Here is a 23,049-nt window from a genome sequence, read left to right on the forward strand (position 1 = left end):
ATGTCACTTTTATGTTGAGGTGCCCATACTTTTGCACCTGTCAAATTTAGTTTAAATGCGGATTGCACATTTTCTGTTAGTACAATAAACCTCATTTCAATCCAGAAATATTACTCAGTCCATCAGATATTAGATATATGAAACTGAAATAGCAAAAACCCAAATTGTTATAAAAAAAAGGTTAACATTAATAGGGGTGCCCAAACTTTTTCATATGACTGTAGCTTCTGATTGTATTGAAAGGATTATTGTAGAATATCTCGATTATAATCTAATTGGTTCTTCTGATCTGGAGTCGCACTATGAATACGTCCATTTCGTTTTGCAAAAGCTTAGAGAAAATTCTTTGTTTGCTAAATTGGAGAAATGCACTTTTTCTGTTCAGGGTTCATTGTATCAGCTGAAGGGTTTAAGATGGATCCTGGAAAGTTAAAGTTACAGGTCATAAGTGATTGGATTCAACCTCGCTTCCTTACAGCATTGAAACAGTTTCTGGGATTCGCCAATTAATACAGAAAATTTATAAGGGTTTTTTCCCAGATCGTTATACTTCTCACTGATTTCACAAGTAAGAGGGCATATTAGCTTTTGTTGAAATATGCTGCTGGGGCTTTTAATAAATTAAAAGAGTGTTTATATTTGCACCAGTTCTTACCCAATCGTCCTCCAGAAGCCGTTCAATGTGGAGGTGGATGCTTCTGAAATCGGGGTAGAGGCTGTATTGACTCAAGGTGCAAAACGCTGACCAACTTGCAGCCATGGGCATTTTTCTCTACGAAATTTTTGTTTGCTGAGAGAAATTTGGAATTGTGAGTTACTCGCTGTCAAATTAGTTTTTGAAGAATGGAGACATTTTTTGGAGGGAGCTATTCATCAAGTCATAAAAATGTAACTTATATTGAATCAGCTAAATGGTTGACCCAAAGACAGACCAGATGGTCCATATTTTTCTGTATATTCATTTTTTTTATCCCGTTTGGGCCGGGGTCTAAAAATGTGAGGGCTGACGCCTTGGCGCACAGCTTTGATTCCGCTTTTCCTCCATTCTCCATTCTTCCCCAGGGTACTGTGATTTCTTTGGTATTCTCAGAGTTGGCAACAGAGATCCATGAAGCCTAATCGTTGGCTCCTTCCTCTATTCCCGGGTTCAAATTATTTGTTTCTCTGTGTACCTGAGATTACGTCTATTGTAGTAATTTCATGATTCTGTCTTAAGTGGTCACCCTGGGGTCACGGCTATGAAGAAAGCTAATGCTAGGCTCTTTTGGTAGCCATCAATGCTTAATGATATTAAAGAATTTATATTCGCTTGTGTAATTTGGGGACTCACTATAGTCTCTCATAACTGGCCGGCCAGGGAACTGGCTCCATTGCTAATTCCGAAAAGACCATGGACTAATTTGTCCATGGATTGACCTTTGTCTGGAGGGAAAACTGTGATTTGGGTGGTCATTGACTCCCGAATCAGTAAACCGGATTATTTTATCCCATTATCAAGATTACCAAATGCTGAGATGCCTTCTAGGTTATCAATCATGTGACAAGATTGCATGGAATCCCTCTGAACAGTGTTTCTGATAGGGAGTACAATTTGCCTTCAAATTCTGGACAGCATTTTGCAGGGAATTGAGGATTGAGTTCTCGTTTTCTTCTGCTTACCACCATGAAACTAACAGTTAGACACAAAGGACCAATCAATACTTGGAGCAAATTTTAAGATGTTTCATTGTCGCTCATCAGGTGCACTGGTCTTCATCTTTACCTCTTCCTGAGGTTTGATTTAACAATTGGGTCAATACGTCAACTGGAACCTCTCTTTGTTTTGGTAATTATGGTTTTCATTCTTGTTTTGGTGAATTCTCTAGGAGGACTTCTGGGTGTCCCATAGTAAAGGTTGCCATGCAGAAACTTGGGGATGTCTGGAAGGGGTTTCGGAAGAAGAATATTGGAGTGGCTCAGCTTCGCCAAAAACGGAAGGCCGATAGTAAACGTTCAGTGGGTCCCATCTTCAGTTTGGATGATGAGGTTTGGTTATCATCCAAAAATATTAAGCTAAAACTTCCATCAGCGAAGTTGGGTCCTAAATTTATTGGCCCGTATGAGATTCTGGAGGTTCTTAATCCGGTGACCTTTAGATTAAAATTTCGTCCGGCGCTTTGCATTTCAAATCTGTTCTACAGATCTTTATTAATAGAGTTTGTCTTGTCAGTGTTGTCTACCTTATCCCTGCCTCCTCTTGTTTCTGTCAATGGAGGTTCGGAGTAGGAGATGCAGAAGATCGTGGATTCTTGGAGGGTCCAAAATTCTCTCCAATATCTCATTTATTGGAAGGGATATGGACCTGAGGAGACATCCTGAGAGCTGCTTCATTCCATGAAGGCTGATTGTCTGGTCCTTCCATTGCTGCCATTTGTACCTTATACTCGGTATCTGTGTGCCTTTTATACCTTTTGCCCCCCCCCCCAAAAAAAGAGAAAATTAGTGGCACTCTTCAGTCACAAAATCCAAGCATTTATTTGAGAAATGTTAAAACATGTGGGAGGAAGCAAGGAGTACAAGGACCCCCATTTAGGTAAATTAACCCTTTCTAGACCTGAAAACCGCAATACATAGGGCTTTGCCTGATAAAAATCCTTGATGTCTTTGATCAGTCCTGTAACTTTTCCAGGTTTAATAAAGCAAAAATTCTCCCTAAACCTGACAAAATAAGGTTAAATCGTTTTTTTCTTTTTTCTTATACTAGTGGCCACAAGGGAAAAATATTGCATCAACCACAAATTGTGTTGTATATGAAATTAATTGTTTCACTTGATGACCCCGCCTTTATCTTTCCCCTTTGTCTACGACGAGCCCTCTTGGTATCTGACCCTAGACCTCTTGACTTCCTCTTGACTAGCTTCACAGGCACGTTCTCCAGGATTAGTTTCACCATCAATAACTTCCTAGTAAATTTGTAAAGCTTGCCGGAGGGTTCAGCTCATTGTCTACTTGTTTTTTTAGAAGAAAAAAACAGTTGGGCAATTAATGAACAGTAGAACCAAAAATAACACTTAGTTTAAATATTCAACACCATGGACATAAAGAATCAGATTACTATGAAAATCAGACTATCGATGATTTGATTCCTCTCGGTTTGACTGACGAAATAAAAATTAACTTTTTGTTAATTAACTATATATTCTTAATTCTAGATGAAAGTCAATAATGTGAACTAAATTTTTGGAACTTTCGACCCCATGGATATGAAGAATCAGACTCTGATCACTGAATTGGTTCTTCTCGGTTTTACCGAGGATATGAAAATAAACTTTTTGTTGTTTTTTATTTTCTTCGTTGTCTATATTTTGGCAGTTTTTGGAAATGTTCTAATCATTTCTATGATCGTCATCAATCTTAACTTACACATTCCGATGTATTTCTTCCTTGCCAATCTGTCCTTCATAGATGTGTGCAACATTTCCTGTGCTGCCCCCAAGTTACTGACGGACCTCATCTCTACACAGAGAACCATATCTGTCACTGCCTGTGGAGCCCAAATCCTACTTCTGCTATGGATAGGGGCTAACGAATGTTTGCTTCTAGCTGTTATGGCATTTGACCGATATGTGGCCATTTGCCATCCCCTCCATTACGCCATGGTCCTGAGGTGGAGTATTTGCCGTGGTCTAGCTGTTTTTGTATGCGTATTTAGTTTTTTATATGTCTTTCTTCCATCATTAACAATGCCGCCGGTAACATTGTGTAACAGTAATGAGGTCAACCATTTTATGTGTGAGGCTCTGCCAGTGATGAGGCTGGCATGTGGAGATGTCCATAATAGTGAGATTGTCTCGTTCTTCTTCAGTTTTATCTCACTTTTCATCCCCTTTATTATTATTCTGGTGTCCTATATCTGTATCCTAATCTCAGTACTGAAGATCAGCTCGGCAGGACGGTCTAAGGCTTTTTCGACATGCACCTCCCATGTCACGGTGGTGGCTTTGTACTTTGGCACTGGAATGGTCACATACTTAGGACCTTCAACAGAAGCTTCTTCAGACCAGGAAAAATACGTCTCAATAGTTTACGTGATTTTATCTCCAATGTTAAATCCTTTCATTTACAGCCTGAACAACAGAGAAGTGAAGGAAACCATCATAATTACTTTTAAGAAGCATTACAGAGGTAATTATTAGATATATTAAAAAGAATCTTTAGTAGAATGTTTATAAACCAGTAAACAATAAAAATTCAATGAGACCTTGTTTACTAAGATTGGGGATAATTTGCTGATCACTGGGGGTTCTAGGATTCTCAGTGATCCTAAGATCAGAGTGTCATGATTTTAGCATGGCTCGGACTCTGCAGAGCCAGTGCATGTATGTTGTCTCCGAGGTTAGATCCAAAGGAAGGGACCTGTTCATTCGTGCCTCATTCCGGAAGTCACACCGCCATATCTTGGTGTTGTTACCTCCGGGATGCCGCCAATAATAGTTCCTGCTCTGCAGCGTGCAACTGGTTCCTGTGAGTGTACTCTTATCAAATCTCGCTACCCAGTACCATTCTCCTTGACCTCCATCCCTCCTGCCCAGTCTGACCTCCCTGCCCTCCTGTCCAGGCTGGCATCCTTGTCCAACTGACCCTGGTCCCGTTCCATGTCCTCACGTCCACTCCCTCTTTTGTGCATACTTGTTCTCCCTGACATCCATCCCTCCTCCCCATTGTTTCTTCCCTGTTTTCCTGACCCTGGTCCCATTTCGTGTCCTCACGTCCATTCCCTCTTTTGTGCGTACCTGTTTTCCCTGACCTCCATCCCCCCTGTCCAGTCTGTCTTCCCTGTTTTCCTGACCTTGGTCCTGTTCCGTGTCCTCACGTCTACTGCCTCCTCTGTGCGTACCTGTTCTCCCTGACCTCCATCCCACCTGTCCATTCTGTCTTCCCTGTTTTCCTGACTCTTGTCCCATTCCGTGTCCCAACCACCGCTCGCTCCCCTGGGCTTACTTGTTGTCCCGGCCTCCGAACTTGGTTTTGTTCTTTGACTTTGGATGGCTAACTCCTCGGTACAGACGTGACATCTCGGCACAGACCTTGGCTGATTGACTATCCCTGCGCTTGTGTTAGTGACCTATAGTGGGCCTCTGTCTTCCTGTACTCAGGAGCTCTTCCTACTCCTGAGTCCCAGCGCCACATTGTGGTAGCTTGACACAGAGCTCTTGAGTCGAGGCTCGAAATCAAAAGAAAGGGAGATCCGCATGCTTGACCTCTGCTCCATTCATTTTTTTATGGGGCTTCTGAGTGCTGCCCTCAGATATTTCCCATGGACAATGAATGGAGGAGAATCCGGCATGGGCACCTCAGATGCATTCAGGAGAGAAATGCAGACCCCATTCTTGGGGTACAGAGTCTCATCCTTGGAGTCTCTGTGGGTCCAAGCGATTGGCGCCCCAGAAAACAACAAATTATTATGTATGGATTGGTTTTAATTGGAATAACCTTTAGACAGGATATTTTTTTATTTATTTATTTTGTAGTAACCTATAACTTTATAACTTCAGTAATAAAAGTGGAGGGTGATAAAAAAAAATATGAAAATAAAAAAAGGAAGGGAGGGTTCGATCTTTCCTAAGAATCAAGGGGGTTAAAGAAAAGTTTGAGTGCCTTAATATATATACACTAAAAAAACCATGGTGGATGGGATTGAAAGTCAGTAAGCTTTCTAAAAAACACTTGTGTCACCTGAGTGACCAACTCATTAAGGTTATGTTCAGACAGAGTTTTTTAAATTTGCTTTTTAAGTGTACCTGCTTGTCATGAAAAATATTACTTTCCCTCCCAACCAAACCACCCTCTCCTTGGTAAGTAGGGAAAACTCCACGACCTTATATTGTCAACCATGGAATGTGGTCCAGAGCTATTTACGACCTTGAGCACATGTGGAGAGCAAGGAATCCAAATCCATTTGTTCTGCTGGGTAAAAAAATGTGAACTAAGATTGTATGTACAGCATAAATATCAAATATATGAAAATGATATTTTTGTACTCCAAAGGAAACGGCGAACACAAAACACCATTTTGCTTTGCTGGGCAATGACTGGGATCTCAGCAAATGTATATTAGACAGTTAGATAAGGCCTGGTATGTCATGTTTTCTATCTATGAATAGGTAAATTCATGATGAGAAACATGATGCTAATATTCTTTGCCTATGAACCCAAGGGGAAAGTGGAGTTCCATAATTTTCTGAAGGTTCCACACACCTCCCCATATAAGGTCATCAAGCGACTTGTGACCTGAAGTAATAAAGGATACCTGCCACATTTTTCGGTGGTTGAGTTGGTGGAGGGCACAGATAAGCTGTGGTTCTGTCTGTTTTTACTATAAGGATCCCCTCCCTAAGGCCTGGAAGTCATACCTGTGGCACGAGTTAGTAAGTTTCTTGTTTATCATTTTTATTTTATGAAATTGTCTACATTGTATTGTTTTGTTCCATTTTGTAAAATCTTGTATATTTTTATAAATACTGCTTACCTTTTTGGATTAAACATATAAAATTTAATAGCTTCTTTCCTCTTGTTCTATAACTTGCAAAAACTAAAGGGTGCTTTACACGCTGCGACATCGCTAGTGATTGCTAGCGATGTCGTGAGCGTTAGCACCCGCCCCCGTCGTTGGTGGGATATGTGGTGATCGCTGTCGTAGCGAACATTATCGCTACGGCAGCGTCACACGCACATACCTGCTGAGCGACATCGCACAGCACCCAATCACTCTTCTTCTTAGTCAAATAGCCCTTACACAGCCTGGAGGTGTGTTTGGGGTCATTGTGCTGTTGAAAAATAAATGATGGTCCAACTAAACGCAAACCGGATGGAATAGCACGCCGCTGCAAGATGCTGTGGTAGCCATGCTGGTTCAGTATGCCTTCAATTTTGAATAAATCCCCAACAGTGTCACCAGCAAAGCCCCCCCCACACCATCACACCTCCTCCTCCAGGCTTCACGGTGGGAACCAGCCATGTAGAGTCCATCCGTTCACCTTTTCTTCAAAGACACAGTGGTTTTATCCAAAGATCTCAAATTTGGACTCATCAGACCAAAGCACAGATTTCCACTGGTCTAATGTCCACTCCTTGTGTTCTTTAGCCCAAACAAGTCTCTTCTGCTTGTTGCCTGTCCTTAGCAGTGATTTCCCAGTAGCTATTTTACCATGAAGGCTACTGCACAAAGTCTCCTCCTAACATGGTCTGTACTGTATATATATACCGTGTATATATATATGTATATATATATACAGTATATATATATATATATATATATATATATATATATATATATATATATATATAATTGCCTTATTCTGTCTGTCTGTCTGTCTTGCTCCAAAATTGTGTCCTTACGGTGATACAAAGCTGATTGGCCGCTGGGCTCGCCATGGCCCCGCCCCCTGCACGGATTGGCCGCTCGCCTCGCCTCAGCTCCACCCCCCCAACGGATTGGTCGCTCGCCTCGGCCTGGCCCCGCCCTCCGCATGGATTGGCCGCTCGCCCCGGCCCTCCGCACGCATCGCCAGACATAACTTTGCGCTGCTGGGATCGTGACGGAGCCGGTGAACGCTGGTAACCATTATACACATCGGGTAACTAAGGTCCCTTAGTTACCCGATGTGTATCATAGTTACTAGCGTACACCAGCTCCCGGTACACATGTGCAGGGAGCCGGCATTATACTCCTCTCCCCCCAGGACTACTCCTCCTATTATAGTCCTCCTATTATACTCCTCTCTGAGTATAATAGGAGAACTATTATAGCATGGGGGATGGAGCACGATGGGGTGCGCAGCATGGGGGATGCAGCACGATGGGGGGTGCAAAGCATGGGGGATGTAATGTACCACGATGGGGAGTGCGCAGCATGGGGGATGGAGCACGATGGGGAGTGCGCAGCATGGAGGATGGAGCACGATGGGGAGTGCGCAGCATGGGGGATGGAGCACGATGGGGAGTGCGCAGCATGGGGGATGGAGCATGATGGGGGGTGCGCAGCATAGGGGATGGAGCACGATGGGGGGTGGGCAGCATGGGGGATGGAGCATGATGAGGGATGCGCAGCATGGGGGATGGAGCACGATGGTGAGTGCACACCATGGGGGATGGAGCACAATGGGGGGTGGGCAGCATGGGGGATGGAGCACGATGGGGGGTGCGAAGCATGGGGGATGGGGCACGATGGGGGGTGCGCAGCATGGGGGATGGAGCATGATGGGAGGTGCACACCTCCCCCCAACACACACACACACAACACACCACACACACACTGGGAACCACAAACACCGCCATACACAGACACCCACACACACAGACAACGCCGCACACACACAACACCCAACACACAAACACCGCAGCATACATAAATATACGCACATACCGCACAACACACACATTGCACAAAACATACCTCCCCCAAAACACACCACACCCACACAAACCGCGCAACACACACACACACAACGCTACAGACACACAGCGCTCCACAAACAACGCAACACACGCAACACACATACAACACCGCTCTCACCCCCCGCCACACCCAGACAACACCCAGAACATGTACAGCGCCTACACAAACACTTGGTAACTACACACAACATCTATATATATATATATATATATAACAAAAATCATACATGAACTACACAATACGTAAATTCTAGAATACCCGATGCGTAGAATCGGGCCACCTTCTAGTACTATATATATATATATATAGTGCAGACCAAAAGTTTGGACACACCTTCTCATTCAAAGAGTTTTCTTTATTTTCATGACTCTGGAAATTGTAGATTCACATTGAAGGCATCAAAATCATGAATTACCACATGTGGAATAAAACATATTTTATGATATGGACTCTACTACTGCAGCTCTGGAGTATAATACAGTATACTAAAGAAGCTAATATGGCTGACAGTAATTTGCTTAAGATAAAATTTTCAGTTTGAGGAATATTTCTTTTTCATTAAACAAATATAATCCAATCTGCATCCAGTCCCTTGTTTGGGAGGATTACACTCATGTATCCAATACAACAACAATGTAATTAATCTCATGAGAATATAATTTCTGACACTGTATTCTCGCAATGTTTTATAAGCCGGGGTCAGAGCTGCGCAGAGCTGAGTGCACAGGATTCTGCTGGTGCCATTTATATTGTGTTAGCAATAACATTTCATGTAAAATGTATAGTTTTACATTATATGTATTTATTGTATTATTTTTAGATATATTATATTTAATATTTTAGTGTCATTTATTGTTTTTGTATGTAATTCATTTGTTTTTTGCTTATTTTTTCGGTGTTTATTTGTTTTTTTTATATATATATATATATATATATATATATATATATATAAAAATTTATTTTTAATAATATTTATTATATATTTTATTATATTTATTATTTATTTATTATTTATATAATTTATTATATATTAATATATATATATATATATATATATTTTATATATATATATTTTTTTATATATATTTTTTCATTTGACAAAGGAGCTCAGCAACATAAATGTGTGGGTCATTCGGAATATTTAGTATAAGTAAAAATAACCAATGAACATGTACAGTGAAGGAAATAATATTTGATCCCTGGCTGATTTTGTGAGTTTGCCCACTGACACAGACATGAACAGTTAAGGGTAGGTTAATTTTAACTGTGAGAGAATATCCAAAATAAAATCCAGAAAATCACATTGTATAAATTATATAAATGTATTTGCATTTTTCAGAGAAAAAAAAGTATTTGATCCCCTATTAACCATTAAGAGTTCTGGCTCCTACAGACACTTAGATGCTCCTAATCACCTCGTTACCTCCATTACAGATGACTCTTACATTGTCACCTGTATAATGACTCCTGTCCACAGACTCCATTAATCAGACTATAACCTCTACAACATGGGCAACCAAAGAGCTTTCTAAGGATGTCAGGGACAAGAGCATAGACCTGCACAAGGCCGGAATGGGCTACAAAACCATAAGTAAGACGCTGGGTGAGAAGGAGACAACTGTGGGTGCAATAGTAAGAAAATGGAAGAAATACAAAATGAATGGCAATCAACATCGATCTGGAGCTCCATGCAAAATCTCACCTTGTGGGTGTCTCCAGGATCATGAGGAAGGTGAGAGATCAGCCTAAACCTACATGGGGGGAATTTGTTAATGATTTCAAGGCAGCTGGGTCCACTCTCACTAAGAAAACCTTGGTAACACATTACGCCGTAATAGCTTAAAATCCTGCAGTGCCCCCAAAGTCCCACTGCTCAGGAAGGCCCTTGTGCAGCCGATCCGTCTGAAGAAGGCCCATGTGCAGCCAGCCTGTCTGAAGAAGGCCCATGTGCAGCCGGCCAGTCTGAAGAAGGCCCATGTGCAGCCGGCCTGTCTGAAGAAGGTCCATGTGCAGCCGGCCCGTCTGAAGAAGGCCCTTGTGCAGCCGACCCGTCTGAAGAAGGCCCATGTACAGCCGGCCCGTCTGAAGAAGGCCCATGTGCAGCCGGCCCGTCTGAAGAAGGTCCATGTGCAGCCGGCCTGTCTGAAGAAGGTCCTTGTGCAGCCGGCACGTCTGAAGAAGGTCCTTGTGCAGCCGGCCTGTCTGAAGAAGGCTCATGTGCAGCCGGCCAGTCTGAAGAAGGCCCATGTGCAGCCGGCCTGTCTGAAGAAAGTCCATGTGCAGCCGGCCCGTCTGAAGAAGGCCCATGTGTAGCTGGCCCATCTGAAGAAGGCTCATGTGCAGCCGACCCATCTGGAGAAGGCCCATGTGCAGCTGGCCCATCTGAAGAAGGTCCATGTGCAGCCGGCCCGTCTGAAGAAGACCCATGTGCAGCTGGCCAGTCTGAAGAAGGTCCATGTGCAGCTCGCCCATCTGAAGAAGGCCCATGTGCAGCCGGCCCATCTGAAGAAGGCCCATGTGCAGCCGGCCCATCTGAAGAAGTCCCATGTGCAGCCGACCCGTCTGAAAAAGGCCAATGTGCAGCTCGCTCATCTGAAGAAGGCCCATGTGCAGCCAGCCTGTCTGAAGAAGGCCCATGTGCAGCCAGCCCGTCTGAAGAAGGGACATGTGCAGCCAGCCCATCTGAAGAAAGCCCATGTGCGGCCGGCAAGTCTGAAGAAGGCCCATGTTCACCTGGATGATTCTGAGAGTGATTGGGAGAAGATGCTGTGGTCAGATGAGACAAAAATAGAGTTCTTTATCCTTAGCTCAACTCGTTGTGTTTGAAGGAAGATAAATGATGCCTATGACCCAAAGAATACCATCCCCACTGTCAAGCATGGAGGTGGAAACATTATGTTTTGGGAGTGTTTCCCTGCTAAGGGCATAGGACTACTTCACCTCATCAATGGGACAATGAATGGAGCCATGTACCATAAAATCCTGAGTGACAACCTCCTTCGCTCCGCCAGGATATTAAAAATGGGCCGTGGACTCATTTCCTTGTCTGTGTGGATTGGATGGGTTGTTACTGACATCTGGTAAAAATTCACATCAATAGTACCTTTAGAAATATACTTAATTTGAAAACTGATGTGTTCAATATTTATTTCACCCACTGTATAAATATAAATATATATATATATATATATGTTAGTGAATTCATTTTGCAGCCAGAAATAGTTAATGTGTACTTAGACTACGATAAGCAAAAACTATGCATACAGTATAAGTAAAAGAAATCAATCAATAATGACGTGTCCCTGAACTTGTCTGGTCTATATCCATTAATTTTGATTCAAGTTCATAAATATAACTATAGTAAAATCTGGTAAGTTAATTCGTTGCCCAAAAATTTCCTTTTTTACTGGACGTATTTCAAATTTCACTGGACGCAGTGAGTGACAGTCCAGCCGTCCAATCATAGCAGAGGTGCACTGAGTGAAGATGAGACCCATGGAAGTTCAGTTTGGAGGATACAGCTGGATTTTTGGATTCATTTGGGAGCCGGACTTGAGCTGAACCCTAATGGAAGCCGCTGTCATGTGTCTGTCTCTTTTTTGAAAACTCAATGCTACACGTGAATCGCGTTACCGTCATTGATTAGTAATCGGTGCATTTCCAGATGATGTGAGGTCACACGTCAAAACGCGTGGAATAAAACCACCTACGATTCAGCACCTTTGGATTTACGAGTCATTCTTACAGCAGCACAAAATAGTTCCACGTTTATTTGGCTCCTGATTCTCAGAAAAAGTGGCAGATACAGTGCTTTGCGAAAGTATTCAGCCCCCTTGAATTTTTCAACCTTTTCCCACATTTCAGGCTTCAAACATAAAGATAAAATGTTAATGTTCTGGTGAAGAATCAACAAGTGACACAATTGGGAAGGTGAAGGAAAGTTATTGCTTATTTTACACTTTTATAAAAAATAAATAACTGAAAAGTGGGACGTGCAATATTATTCATCCCCTTTAAGTTAATACTTTGTAGCGCCCCCTTTTGCTGTGATTACAGCTGCAGTCTCTTGGGGTATGTCACTATCAGTTTTGCACATGGAGAGGCTGAAATTCTCGCCCATTCTTCCTTTGTAAACAGCTGGAGCTGAGTGAGGTTGGTTGGAGGAGTTTGTGAACAGCAGTTTTCAGCTCTTTCCACAGGTTCTCGATTGGGTTCAGGTCTGGACTGTGACTTGGCCATTCTAACACCTGGATATGTTTATTTGGGAACCATTCCATTGTAGATTTTGCTTTATGTTTGGGATCATTGTCTTGTTGGAAGACAAATCTCCGTCCCAGTCTCAGGTCTTTTGCAGACTCCAACAGGTTTTCTTCAAGAATGGTCCTGTGTTTGACTCCATCCATCTTCCCATAAATTTTAACCATCTTCCCTGTCCCTGCTGAACAAAAGCAGGCCCAAACCATGATGCTGCCACCACCATGTTTGACAGTGGGGATGGTGTGTTCAGGGGGATGAGCTGTGTTGCTTTTATGCCAAACATATGGTTTGGCATTGTGCCCAAATAGTTTGATTTTGGTTTCATCTGACCAGAGCACCTCCTTCCACATGTTTGGGGTCTCCAGGTGGCTTGTGGCAAACTTTAAACAACACTTTTTATGGATATCTTTGAGAAATGGCTTTCTTCTTGCCACTCTTCCATAAAGGCCAGATGTGTGCAGTGTACGGCTGATTGTTGTGCTATGGACAGACTCTCCCACCTCAGCTGTAGATCTCTGCAGATCATCCAGAGGGATCATGGGCCTCTTGGCTGCATCTCTGATCAGTCTTCTCCTTGTGTGAGATGATAGTTTGGATGGACGGCCGGGTCTTGGTAGATTTGCAGTGGTATGATGCTCCTTCCATTTCAATATGATCGCTTGCACAGTGCTTCTTCGGATGTTTAAAGTTGTGGAAATCTTTTTGTAACTAAATCAAGCTTTAAACTTCTCCACAACAGTATCCTGGACCTGCCTGTTGTGTTCCTTGGTCTTCATGATGCTCTCTGTGCTTTACACAGAACCCTGAGACTATCACAGAGCAGGGGCATTTATACGGAGACTTGATTACACACAGGGGCTTATATTTATCATCATCAGTCATTTAGGACAACATTGCATCATTCAGAGATCCTCAATCACCTTCTGGAGGGAGTTTGCTGCACTGAAAGTAAAGGGGATGAATAATATTGCACGACCCAATTTTCAGTTATTTTTTTTTTTAAAGTTTAAAATAAACAATAAATATCGTTCACCTTCACAATTGTGTCCACTTGTTGTAGATTCTTCACCAGAACATTAACATTTTTATCTTCGTTTGAAGCCTGAAATGTGGGAAAAGGTTGAAAAATCCAAGGGGGCTGAATACTTTCGCAAGGCACTGTATATTACATCCCCATCATCCTTATGGCTGTGCTATCAATTTTATCCCTAATGCCAAATTACTTAAAGTGTGCCTGTTGGTCCTGAACGTACTGCTATGAAAGAATATGTATGAAAAAGATGACGGAAGGGTCATATCCATTCTTCCTTTTTGCTTACAAACAAATTACTATTAAGAATATTCCCTCACTTCCACTTATCCCTGACCTATATAATCTCTTGCAGGGGCCAAAAAGCTTTTCTAAACTTGATATTGGAATATTATTGGAATATAGATTATGATTTCATACGGGAGGGTGATGAGGGTAAGGCTACTTTCACACATCCGGTTTGAGCAGTGCGGCTCAATCCGGCTGTGCAAGCTATGCAACGGATGCGGCGAAAACACCGCATCCTTTGCATAAGTTTTTACATGCGGCCCGTCCGTTTTTTCCGGTTGCGGCATGCTACTGAGCATGTGCAGTGGAAGAAACCGCATGCGGCGGCCGGATGCGTTTTTTTCCGCATCCGGCGTCCATAGGCATGCATTATGCGCCGCAGCGGCTGGATGTGGCGCAATGCGTTTTTTTTGCCGGAGGAAAAAACGTTGCAGGCAACGTTCCATCCGGCCGCGGCATCGGCTAAATCTGCCGCATGCGGCAAAAACCGGACCGACCGCAAGCCCATGCGGCACAATACGGCACTAATGTAAGTCTATGCAAAAAAAACCGCAACCGGCGGCAAAAAAAACGGTTGCGGTTTTTCTGCAGAGAGCCGTATTGTGCCGCAGAGCAAAAACCGGATGTGTGAAAGTAGCCTAAGACGGCGTTTTTAACATCTGATGGTCTATTTGGGTTAACTAATGCACCTGTAGTTTTTCAAAACATTATGAATAATATAGATTCTGATTGTATTGAAAGGATTATTGTAGACTATCGTGATGATAACCTAATTGTTTCTCCAGATCTGGAGTTGCACTGTATGAATATGTCCGTTTCATTTTACAAAAGAAAGAAAGAAAATTCTTTGTTTGCTACATTGGAGAAATGCATTTTTTTTTGTTAAGGGTTCATTGTATCAGCTGAAGGGTTTAAGATGGATTCTGGAAAGTTGCAGGTTATTATTGATTGGTTTCAACCTCGTGACCTTAAAGCATTGAAACGATTTCAGGGATTCGCCAATTACTACAGAAAATTTATCAGGGTTTTTCTTCCCAGATTGTTAAACCTCTCACTGATCTCAGAAATAAGGTGGCAGATTTTAGGGTTTGGTCTCCAGATGCTGTTGGGGCTTTTAATAAATTGAAAGACTGATTATCCTTGCTCTAGTTTTTACCCAACTCGACCTTCAATGTGAAGGTGGATGCTTCTGAAATGGGGGTAGAGGCTGTGTTGACTCAAGGTGCAAAATACTGTCCAACTTGCAACCATGTGCATTTTTCTCTAGGAAATTTTTGTTTACTGAGAGAAGCATAAAACTAGTCGAGTCCCGCTCCCCAGTGTGGCTAACTGTGGGAGCTTGCTCTCAGGGTTCACGTTTGGGATTTTCTGGACCGTTTTTGTGGAAAGTCCTATCCCCCTCGTTGCGCTAGTACCCCAATTTTGGAGTGGGTGGAGAGCAGATCTTATAGGCTTCGTTCTCGTTGGGTAAATTGTCAGGTTGCCTGAAGCTAGTCCCTGACCTAGGGTCCAAGTACCCCGTCGTGGCTTGGTCCCAGCCCGGTGATGGTACAAGGCTGCCGGCTGTCCTCCTCAACAGTTCCGTGCCCCTTGTCACGATCCCTTGCGACCGGGGGTCCAGCTCCTACTGGGCCAAGGCCACCGTCTGCCACCTAGTTGCTTCCAAGTAGCCCGGCTCCTTACCTCCTCTCTCCTTCACCTCTTACATTTCACTCCTCCAACCTTCACTCTCAAACTTCAACTGACTGACACTCCTGACCCCCCCTTAACCAACACCCCAAGTGGGCACCCTATTCCACTCAGGCCGGCCACTGGTGTGTCTGGTGGGTGTGGTTCAGAGTGTACCTAGGACTTTAATTGACTGATGTTGGCAACACCATGCAGTTATGGACCCACAACCAAGGAGGAGGTGGATATTGCACAGAAGGTAAGATTGCACAATACCCTGTGATGACCTGATAGTCCAGGGGCGTCACATATATACACTCATTATGTTCCGTTAACAGGATTACCAAATACTGAGACACTTTCTAGGTTATCAATTATGTGGCAAGATTGCATAGAATCCCTATGAATAGTGTATCTGATAAATGGGTACAATTTGCCTTCAATTATAAACAGCATTTTGTATGGAATTGGGGATTGAGTTGTCATTTTCCTCTGCTTACCAACCTGAAAATAAGACTCAGACAGAAAGGACCAATCAATAGTTGCCACAAATGTCAAAGTGTTTCATTGCGGCTCAGCAGGAGGACTGGTCTTCAAACCTCTTGCTGAACTTTCCTTTAACAACTAGGTCAATACATCCACTGGAACCTCTTTTTGTTTTGGTAATTATGGTTTTCATTCTTGTTTTACTGAATTCTCTAGGATGACTTTTGGATGTCCTCTAGTAAAGGTCGCCATGCAGAAACTCGGGGATGTCTAGAAGGAGGCTCAGAAGAATATTGGAATGGCTCAGTTTCACCAAAAACGGACATCCGATAGTAAACATTCAGTGGGTCCCATCTTCAATTTGGCTGATAAGGTTTGGTTTTCATCCAAAAATATTAACCTATAACTTCCTCGTCAATATGTGTCAAGTAAAGTTTCCCTGAGCCTTCAACTCAATGTTTTTTAGAAGATAAAACAGTTGGGCAAATAATGAACAATAGAACTAAAAATGGCTCTTACTTTTTGTCAATTTTGAACATTCGACACCATGGACATAAAGAATTAGAGACTACTATGAATAATCAGACTATCGATGACTTGATTCCTCTCGGTTTTACCGATTAAATATAAATGAACTTTTTGTTGCTTTTATCTTCTTGACCTGCCATATGTTCTTAATTCCAGATGAAAGTCAATAATGTAAACTAAATTTTTGGAACCTTCGACCCCATGGATATAAAGAATCAGACTCTGATCACTGAATTGGTTCTTCTCGGTTTTACCGATGATCTGAAAATAAACTTTTTGTTGTTTTTTATTTTCTTTGTTGTCTATATTATGGCAGTTTTTGGAAATGTTCTAATCATTTCTATGATCCTCACGAATCTTCACTTACACATCCCGATGTATTTCTTCCTTGCCAATTTGTCCTTCATAGATGTGTGCAACATTTCCTGTGCTGCCCCCAAGTTACTGTCGGACCTCATCTCTACACAGAGAACCATATCTGTCACTGCCTGTATGACACAAACCCTTCTTCTGCTATGGATAGGGGCTAACGAATGTTTGCTTCTAGCCGTTATGGCATTTGACCGATATGTGGCCATTTGCCATCCCCTTCATTATGCCATGGTCATGAGGTGGAGTATTTGCCGTGGTCTTGCAACATTTGTATGCGGATTCAGTTTCGTCTATGTCTTTCTTCCATCATTAACAATGCCGCCGGTAACATTGTGTAACAATAACGAGGTCAACCATTTTATGTGTGAGGCTCTGCCAGTGATGAGGCTGGCATGTGGAGATGTCCGTAATAATGAGATTGTCACATTTTTCTTCAGTTTTATCTCACTTTTCATCCCCTTTATTATTATTCTGGTGTCCTATATCTGTATCCTAATCTCAGTACTGAAGATCAGCTCTGCCGGACGGTCTAAGGCTTTTTCGACATGCACCTCCCACATCACGGTGGTGGCTTTGTACTTTGGCACTGGAATGGTCACATACTTAGGACCTTCAACAGAAGCTTCTTCAGACCAGGAAAAATATGTCTCAATAGTTTACGTGATTTTATCTCCAATGTTAAATCCTTTCATTTACAGCCTGAACAACAGAGACGTGAAGGAAACCATCGTAAAGATGCTGTTAAATTACTTTTAAGATGCATTACAGAAGAAGTTATTGAGATATTTAAAAAAAATCCTAAGTGAAATTTTTTTTTAACCAAGGAAAACACCGAGACTTTATATGGTCATCATTGGAATCTGGTCCAGAGCTGTTTATGACCTTGAGGTCGATAAGAGCACAAGTGGAGAGCAAGAAATCCAAATCCCTTTGTTTACCCTTTGCTGGGTAAAAAACTATGAACTAAGATTGTATGTACAGTGGTAATATGAGAAATATGAAAATTATATTTTTGAACTCCTATTGAAACAGAGAACGGAAGACACCATTTTGCTTTCCTGGACGATGGCTGGAATCTCAGCAAATGGATATTAGCCAGTTAGATGAGGCCATGTATGTCATGTTTTCTATCTATGAATAGGTAAATTCATGATTTGAAACATGACGCTAATGTCCCTTGCATGTAAACCCCGGGGTCAAAGATATGCGTAAAACTGCGGGGGCCGGAATATACTGGTGACATCACAGGAAGTTTTCTTCCTTCTGGTCCCCGCTGTGGACGCCGGATGTCGGCTTTGTTCCTGTCTCCGGAGCTCCCAGTGACGCGCGCACGAAGGGTGGATTTGAGTAATTGTGGGTGCCTATTTAAGGTCAGACTTGTGCACTTCTTTTATCCGTCCCCCGATGAAGCATACCTGATGCGAAACACGTGTTGGGACGCCGGTCTCCACGTGTTTTATCCCGGTTTATACGTGATCTGGCCTGGTGAGTAGTGCTACCCTTATTCTGCTGCACATGGAAGGCTTCATTCCATGTGAGCTTATGGTTACCCTGATCAACAGACAAGAGGGAAGAGTACCACCCAGTGGGATCTCCTGGTATACCAAACAAGTAATAATGAAGAACCAAGAAGAGAAGGGGTATACCAAAATGGGATCACCACAACAAAATATAAAAAATGAATATTTTATTGATACAAGCAGAAAACAAGAGAAAAACACATGTCTCCGCACTTGGAGTGTGGACACACAAAAACACGGTTAAAAACACTTAAAAAGCCAAAGGCATGGACACCATACACGCCAGGAAACAAGTTCATATAATAAATAAACAATACATATGAAACGAAGGTACTCTATAATATATTGCACAAAGCCCGGTCCCAGAGCAAATCCATGATCAGACAAAGACTGTATGATATAGTATACAGGTATTGTTGAGATACAAGATATGAAACACCGCCGTACAGATACAGTCAGATATGATAACACCTAATGTGTAAATTACATGAACAGATGGATAAATCATAGATTGTGCAGTATGTTACCCCCATGTGCAGTGAACACAGAGGACAGTAAATCATACAATAGAAGACCTGATAATGCACCATGTGCAGTAAAAACCAGTATATAGCTGACAAAGTATATACAGAACACTGTGGGTACATATAGAGGTTTAGGTGGATCTGCACAGTATATTACCACAATACAAGTGTATCAACAGAAGGCAGCAATATCAAAAAATACCTCATACAGCCAATAACCCTAGTATATAAGGGATGTCTACCAAGCCTATCACCCCTAAAATACGGCCAGGGCCACTGGGGCCTATGCAGGGAGGTCAAGGCAGGGATTAGGCTAGGGATAGCGCAGGAGCGGGACTGTACTTACTACCCCAAAAAATAGAAGGCAGCCATAGAAGTGGAGTAGATAGGGAGAGTAACCAACAAAGTTCCTGGCGTGGAACCCCACGCGTATCGCCACGTGTGCAGTGGCTTCCTCAGGGGAAAGAAAGGCAATGTGTAGTGATATTGTGTGTCCCTTTTAAAGGAACAGTCATCAGCACTCACCAGTGTTGCAGCTGGGAGATCCTGAACGCTAGAAATGCAGCTCCGATGGCGGTCGCCCTCTTGCTAGGTCACATGACATGACGAACCTCCTACCCTGTCCTTCACTACGCATGCGCAAGGCAGCCGGCACTTTAGACCTTAAAATATCATTATGTACGGTGCATAGATTTACCATACGGTGGCGAAACGGTCTGCCGGACCTGATATTATAGTCATATTTAGATATACATCATATTCTGCTAAACAAGCCGTTCGGAGCTATGTGCATGCGTCGGACAACAGGGAGGAAGAGGGCTGTATTAACCCTATCATGGGTGGAATACTTCAGATAGTAAAGGTACTTTTACACTTCACTGCGCATGCGCGAAGCAGCCGGCGCTTTTACCCATTCTACCGATCCCATTTTGGTATACCCCTTCTCTTCTTGGTTCTTCATTATGGTTACCCTGATGCAGCTCCACTTTTTGGCCTGGGCAATGCCCATAGTTTTCTAGGGATCATTTTGGAGTGAAAAAATCCTCTTTTTTCTCCTTCTCCGGGACATGTGGGGTTCTTTCCCCTTCAGCACCTCCCCTCCGGTTCTACTATTTATAATTGACTAAACTTTTGTACCCTACAGTACTTTAATTATAATAAATATTTAATATATTTCTAAACTCTGCTTGTGTTGGTACTCCTTTTATACAGCAAATGTAAAGACTCTATCTTCTGCTTAATTGAACTAAGATTGTATGTACAGTTGTAATATGAGAGATATGAAAATTATATTTTTGAACTCCTATTGAAACGGAGAATGCAAGACACCATTTTGCTTTCCTGCACGATGGCTGGAATCCCAAAAAATGGATATTAGCCAGTTAGATGAGGCCAGTTATGTCATGTTTTCCATCTTTGAATAGGTAAATTCATGATTTGAAACATGACGCTAATGTCCTTTGCATGTGAACCCTGGGGTCAAAGATATGCGTAAAACTGGAATCCATAATTTTTTTTAAAGTCCGACAGACCTCCCCATATAAGGTCATCAAGGGGCTTGTGACCTGAGGTAATAAAGAATATCTGCCACCTTTTGGGTGGTTCAATTGGTGGAGGGCACAGATAAGCTGTGGTTCTGTACGTTTGTACTATAAGAAGCCCCTCTCTCCCTAAGGCCTGGAAGTCATACCCGTGGCAAGAGTCTTAGCAAGTTTCTTTTTTTATACTTTTTATTATATGTAATTGTATATATTGTATTGTTTTATTCCCTTTTGTAAAATCTTGTACATTTTGATAAAACTTCTTTTGGATTAAATAAATAAAATTTAATAGTTTTGTACCTCTTGCTCTGTAACCTGAAAATCTGAAGAATCCCAATGTTACCTGTAACGTGAGTCCTGTCTACCTATAAACAATTAGTGGTGGCAGCAAGTATTTTGCTCGGGTTGTTGTGGACCTTGGCAGTGACGGTCCAAACGTGTGTGTGTATATATATATATATATATATATATATATATGTAGTGCCCCTGACTATATTAGGGTGCTACAGGGAACTGCTGCCTTTCCCTATGGTGCAGGACCTTCCGCCCCATAGTTCCAGGTTCCCAACAATCGGTGTCACCTCCATCAGAACCACAAATCCCAACCACACCTCACATCATGACCTGTCAGACACACCAGTGGGATGGTCAAGCTGGAATAGGGCCACCCACCTAGGGGTCAGGCAGACTGGTGGGAGGGGACCAAGAGAGTGAGGTGAAAGCCCTCAAAGCGTGAGGAGCTGGGAGTAGTAGCTCCAGGAGAGCGAGACCAAGGTTGGGTCGCAGACGATGGTGCGGGAACAGAGAAGTTGGGGACCGATAGCAGTGACATTGGAGAAGGGTGAGACAAACATAGTCTTGGAGGACTGTCGGCACCTGAAAGCCCAATAAATGGACCGGTACTGAGCACGATGGGGTACAGGACCCTAGGTCAGGAACCAATTCAACGTCCTGATAATTAACCTGAGAGGGAGAGTATCTTCACGAACTTCCCTAAGAGCTCAGAGATTGAAGGCATCAGCACAACGCGGGGGATAGGGTTTTTCAGATAATGCAACCCACTGAAACCCCGAGTGCCAGGCATCAAGAGCACAGCTACACTACACATAGTGAGCGGGGCCCTAACAGCTTCAAGCCAAGGAGCCACAAACAGACAACTTAATTGTGCACGGAGGCAGGCTCCGGATTACCAAGTGACACCGGAGGGAGCGGACAGGCTCCCCACAGTAGCAGTGGTACATAGAGACTTTGGTTTACAGCAGTGTGTGTGTGTGTCTACTTTATAAACCTCATCCAACACCACGACTACCACAGTGAGTACCCTGATCCCTGCCTCCTGCCCTCCCAAATCCACCAATCACCCCAGAGCCCGAGGCCTTCTCTACCTATGGAGGGACTAACATCAGGTTGCTTAACCACATCTGCCCTGGTCCTCTCTCCAGCAGCGGCGGTACTCCCATTACTGCAACCCACAGGTGGCATCACGAACTTCTCCCGTGTAAATAACCCCTTTTTACAGATCAAAGTGTCCGCCAAGCCGGGTCCGGATGACCCCCTCAAGCCACGATCCCGGATCCGAGCAGCCCAATTAACACTGGGGCGGTACATATATATTCCATGAGCTGGAACCAGTGATATATATGCATTACCCTCAATGTGAGCATCTCAATAATCAGTTTAGTACTGGAAACAGCCACAGCCTTGTAGTGAATCGTCAGTCAATTGCTTAATTGTCCTGATGATAAGGGGGCACCAGAGGACTTTTTTGTGGCAAATTGATGAACAGCGGTGGAAGGTCTCCGTGACTCCCCCACACCCGGATGTTCATGACATTGCTCAACACTAGAAGTCCCAGAGAGGAGTCATTTAACATTTCTACCTTTGGAACCCAGAGACGGGTCAAATGACCTGAAGGATTTTAGCTAACATCCTATAATCACTGTCTTATGTTCTGTAATTAAGGCCATTACTGTCGCACCACAGGAGGTTGTTGTTTTCCATTGAGTTTAGCCATTTAGTATCTAGTTAGTTCTATTCAGTTTAGACTAAGGGTCATTTGACCCTCTTTCAGGACTTCAGGGCGGAGCTCGAAATTTTTGTGACTTCTAGTGTTAAAACTCCCCATCAAAACCATTTCAATGATTCTTCCCATAGGTTTTATTGGAATTGCTTGTCATTTATAAAAGGTTTTTTTGCCAAGTTCTCTTTAATGAGGTTTTGAAATCCTCACTACAAGAAAAACAAAAGTGATGTTACTTCTTAGGTTTGGATTACAGTTATATGAAAAAGTTTGGGCACCCCTATTAATGTTAACCTTTTTTCTTTATAACAATTTGGGTTTTTGCTATTTCAGTTTCATATATCTAATAACTGATGGACTGAGTAATATTTCTGGATT

The 23,049-nt window shown here is 42.8% G+C and overlaps 2 protein-coding genes across 2 annotated transcripts; both read left to right on the forward strand.

Annotated features, from left to right (window-relative positions):
- The first annotated feature begins 3,236 nt into the window (after positions 1 to 3,236).
- On the forward strand, positions 3,237 to 16,790 carry LOC142297442 (olfactory receptor 2A7-like). The gene is made up of 2 exons (XM_075341669.1): positions 3,237 to 4,164; positions 16,633 to 16,790. Exons 1-2 carry the CDS (start codon positions 3,237 to 3,239, stop codon positions 16,788 to 16,790), a joined length of 1,086 nt encoding a protein of 361 aa, XP_075197784.1.
- A 105-nt stretch (positions 16,791 to 16,895) lies between these two features.
- On the forward strand, positions 16,896 to 17,822 carry LOC142297443 (olfactory receptor 5V1-like). Its single transcript, XM_075341670.1, has one exon. It carries the CDS (start codon positions 16,896 to 16,898, stop codon positions 17,820 to 17,822), a length of 927 nt encoding a protein of 308 aa, XP_075197785.1.
- The last annotated feature ends 5,227 nt before the right edge of the window (positions 17,823 to 23,049 follow it).

The sequence above is a fragment of the Anomaloglossus baeobatrachus genome, chromosome 3, assembly GCF_048569485.1.
Source record: "Anomaloglossus baeobatrachus isolate aAnoBae1 chromosome 3, aAnoBae1.hap1, whole genome shotgun sequence".
NCBI classification, from domain to species: Eukaryota; Metazoa; Chordata; class Amphibia; order Anura; family Aromobatidae; genus Anomaloglossus; species Anomaloglossus baeobatrachus.

Bases quoted from the DNA above. Each gene is read 5' to 3' on its own strand.
- LOC142297442 (XM_075341669.1), top strand. From the start codon at position 3,237: ATGGATATGAAGAATCAGACTCTGATCACTGAATTGGTTCTTCTCGGT. The intron at 4,165-16,632 runs GTAATTATTAGA...AATGTTTTTTAG, and splicing joins TTTTAAGAAGCATTACAGAG to AAGATAAAACAGTTGGGCAA.
- LOC142297443 (XM_075341670.1), top strand. From the start codon at position 16,896: ATGGATATAAAGAATCAGACTCTGATCACTGAATTGGTTCTTCTCGGT.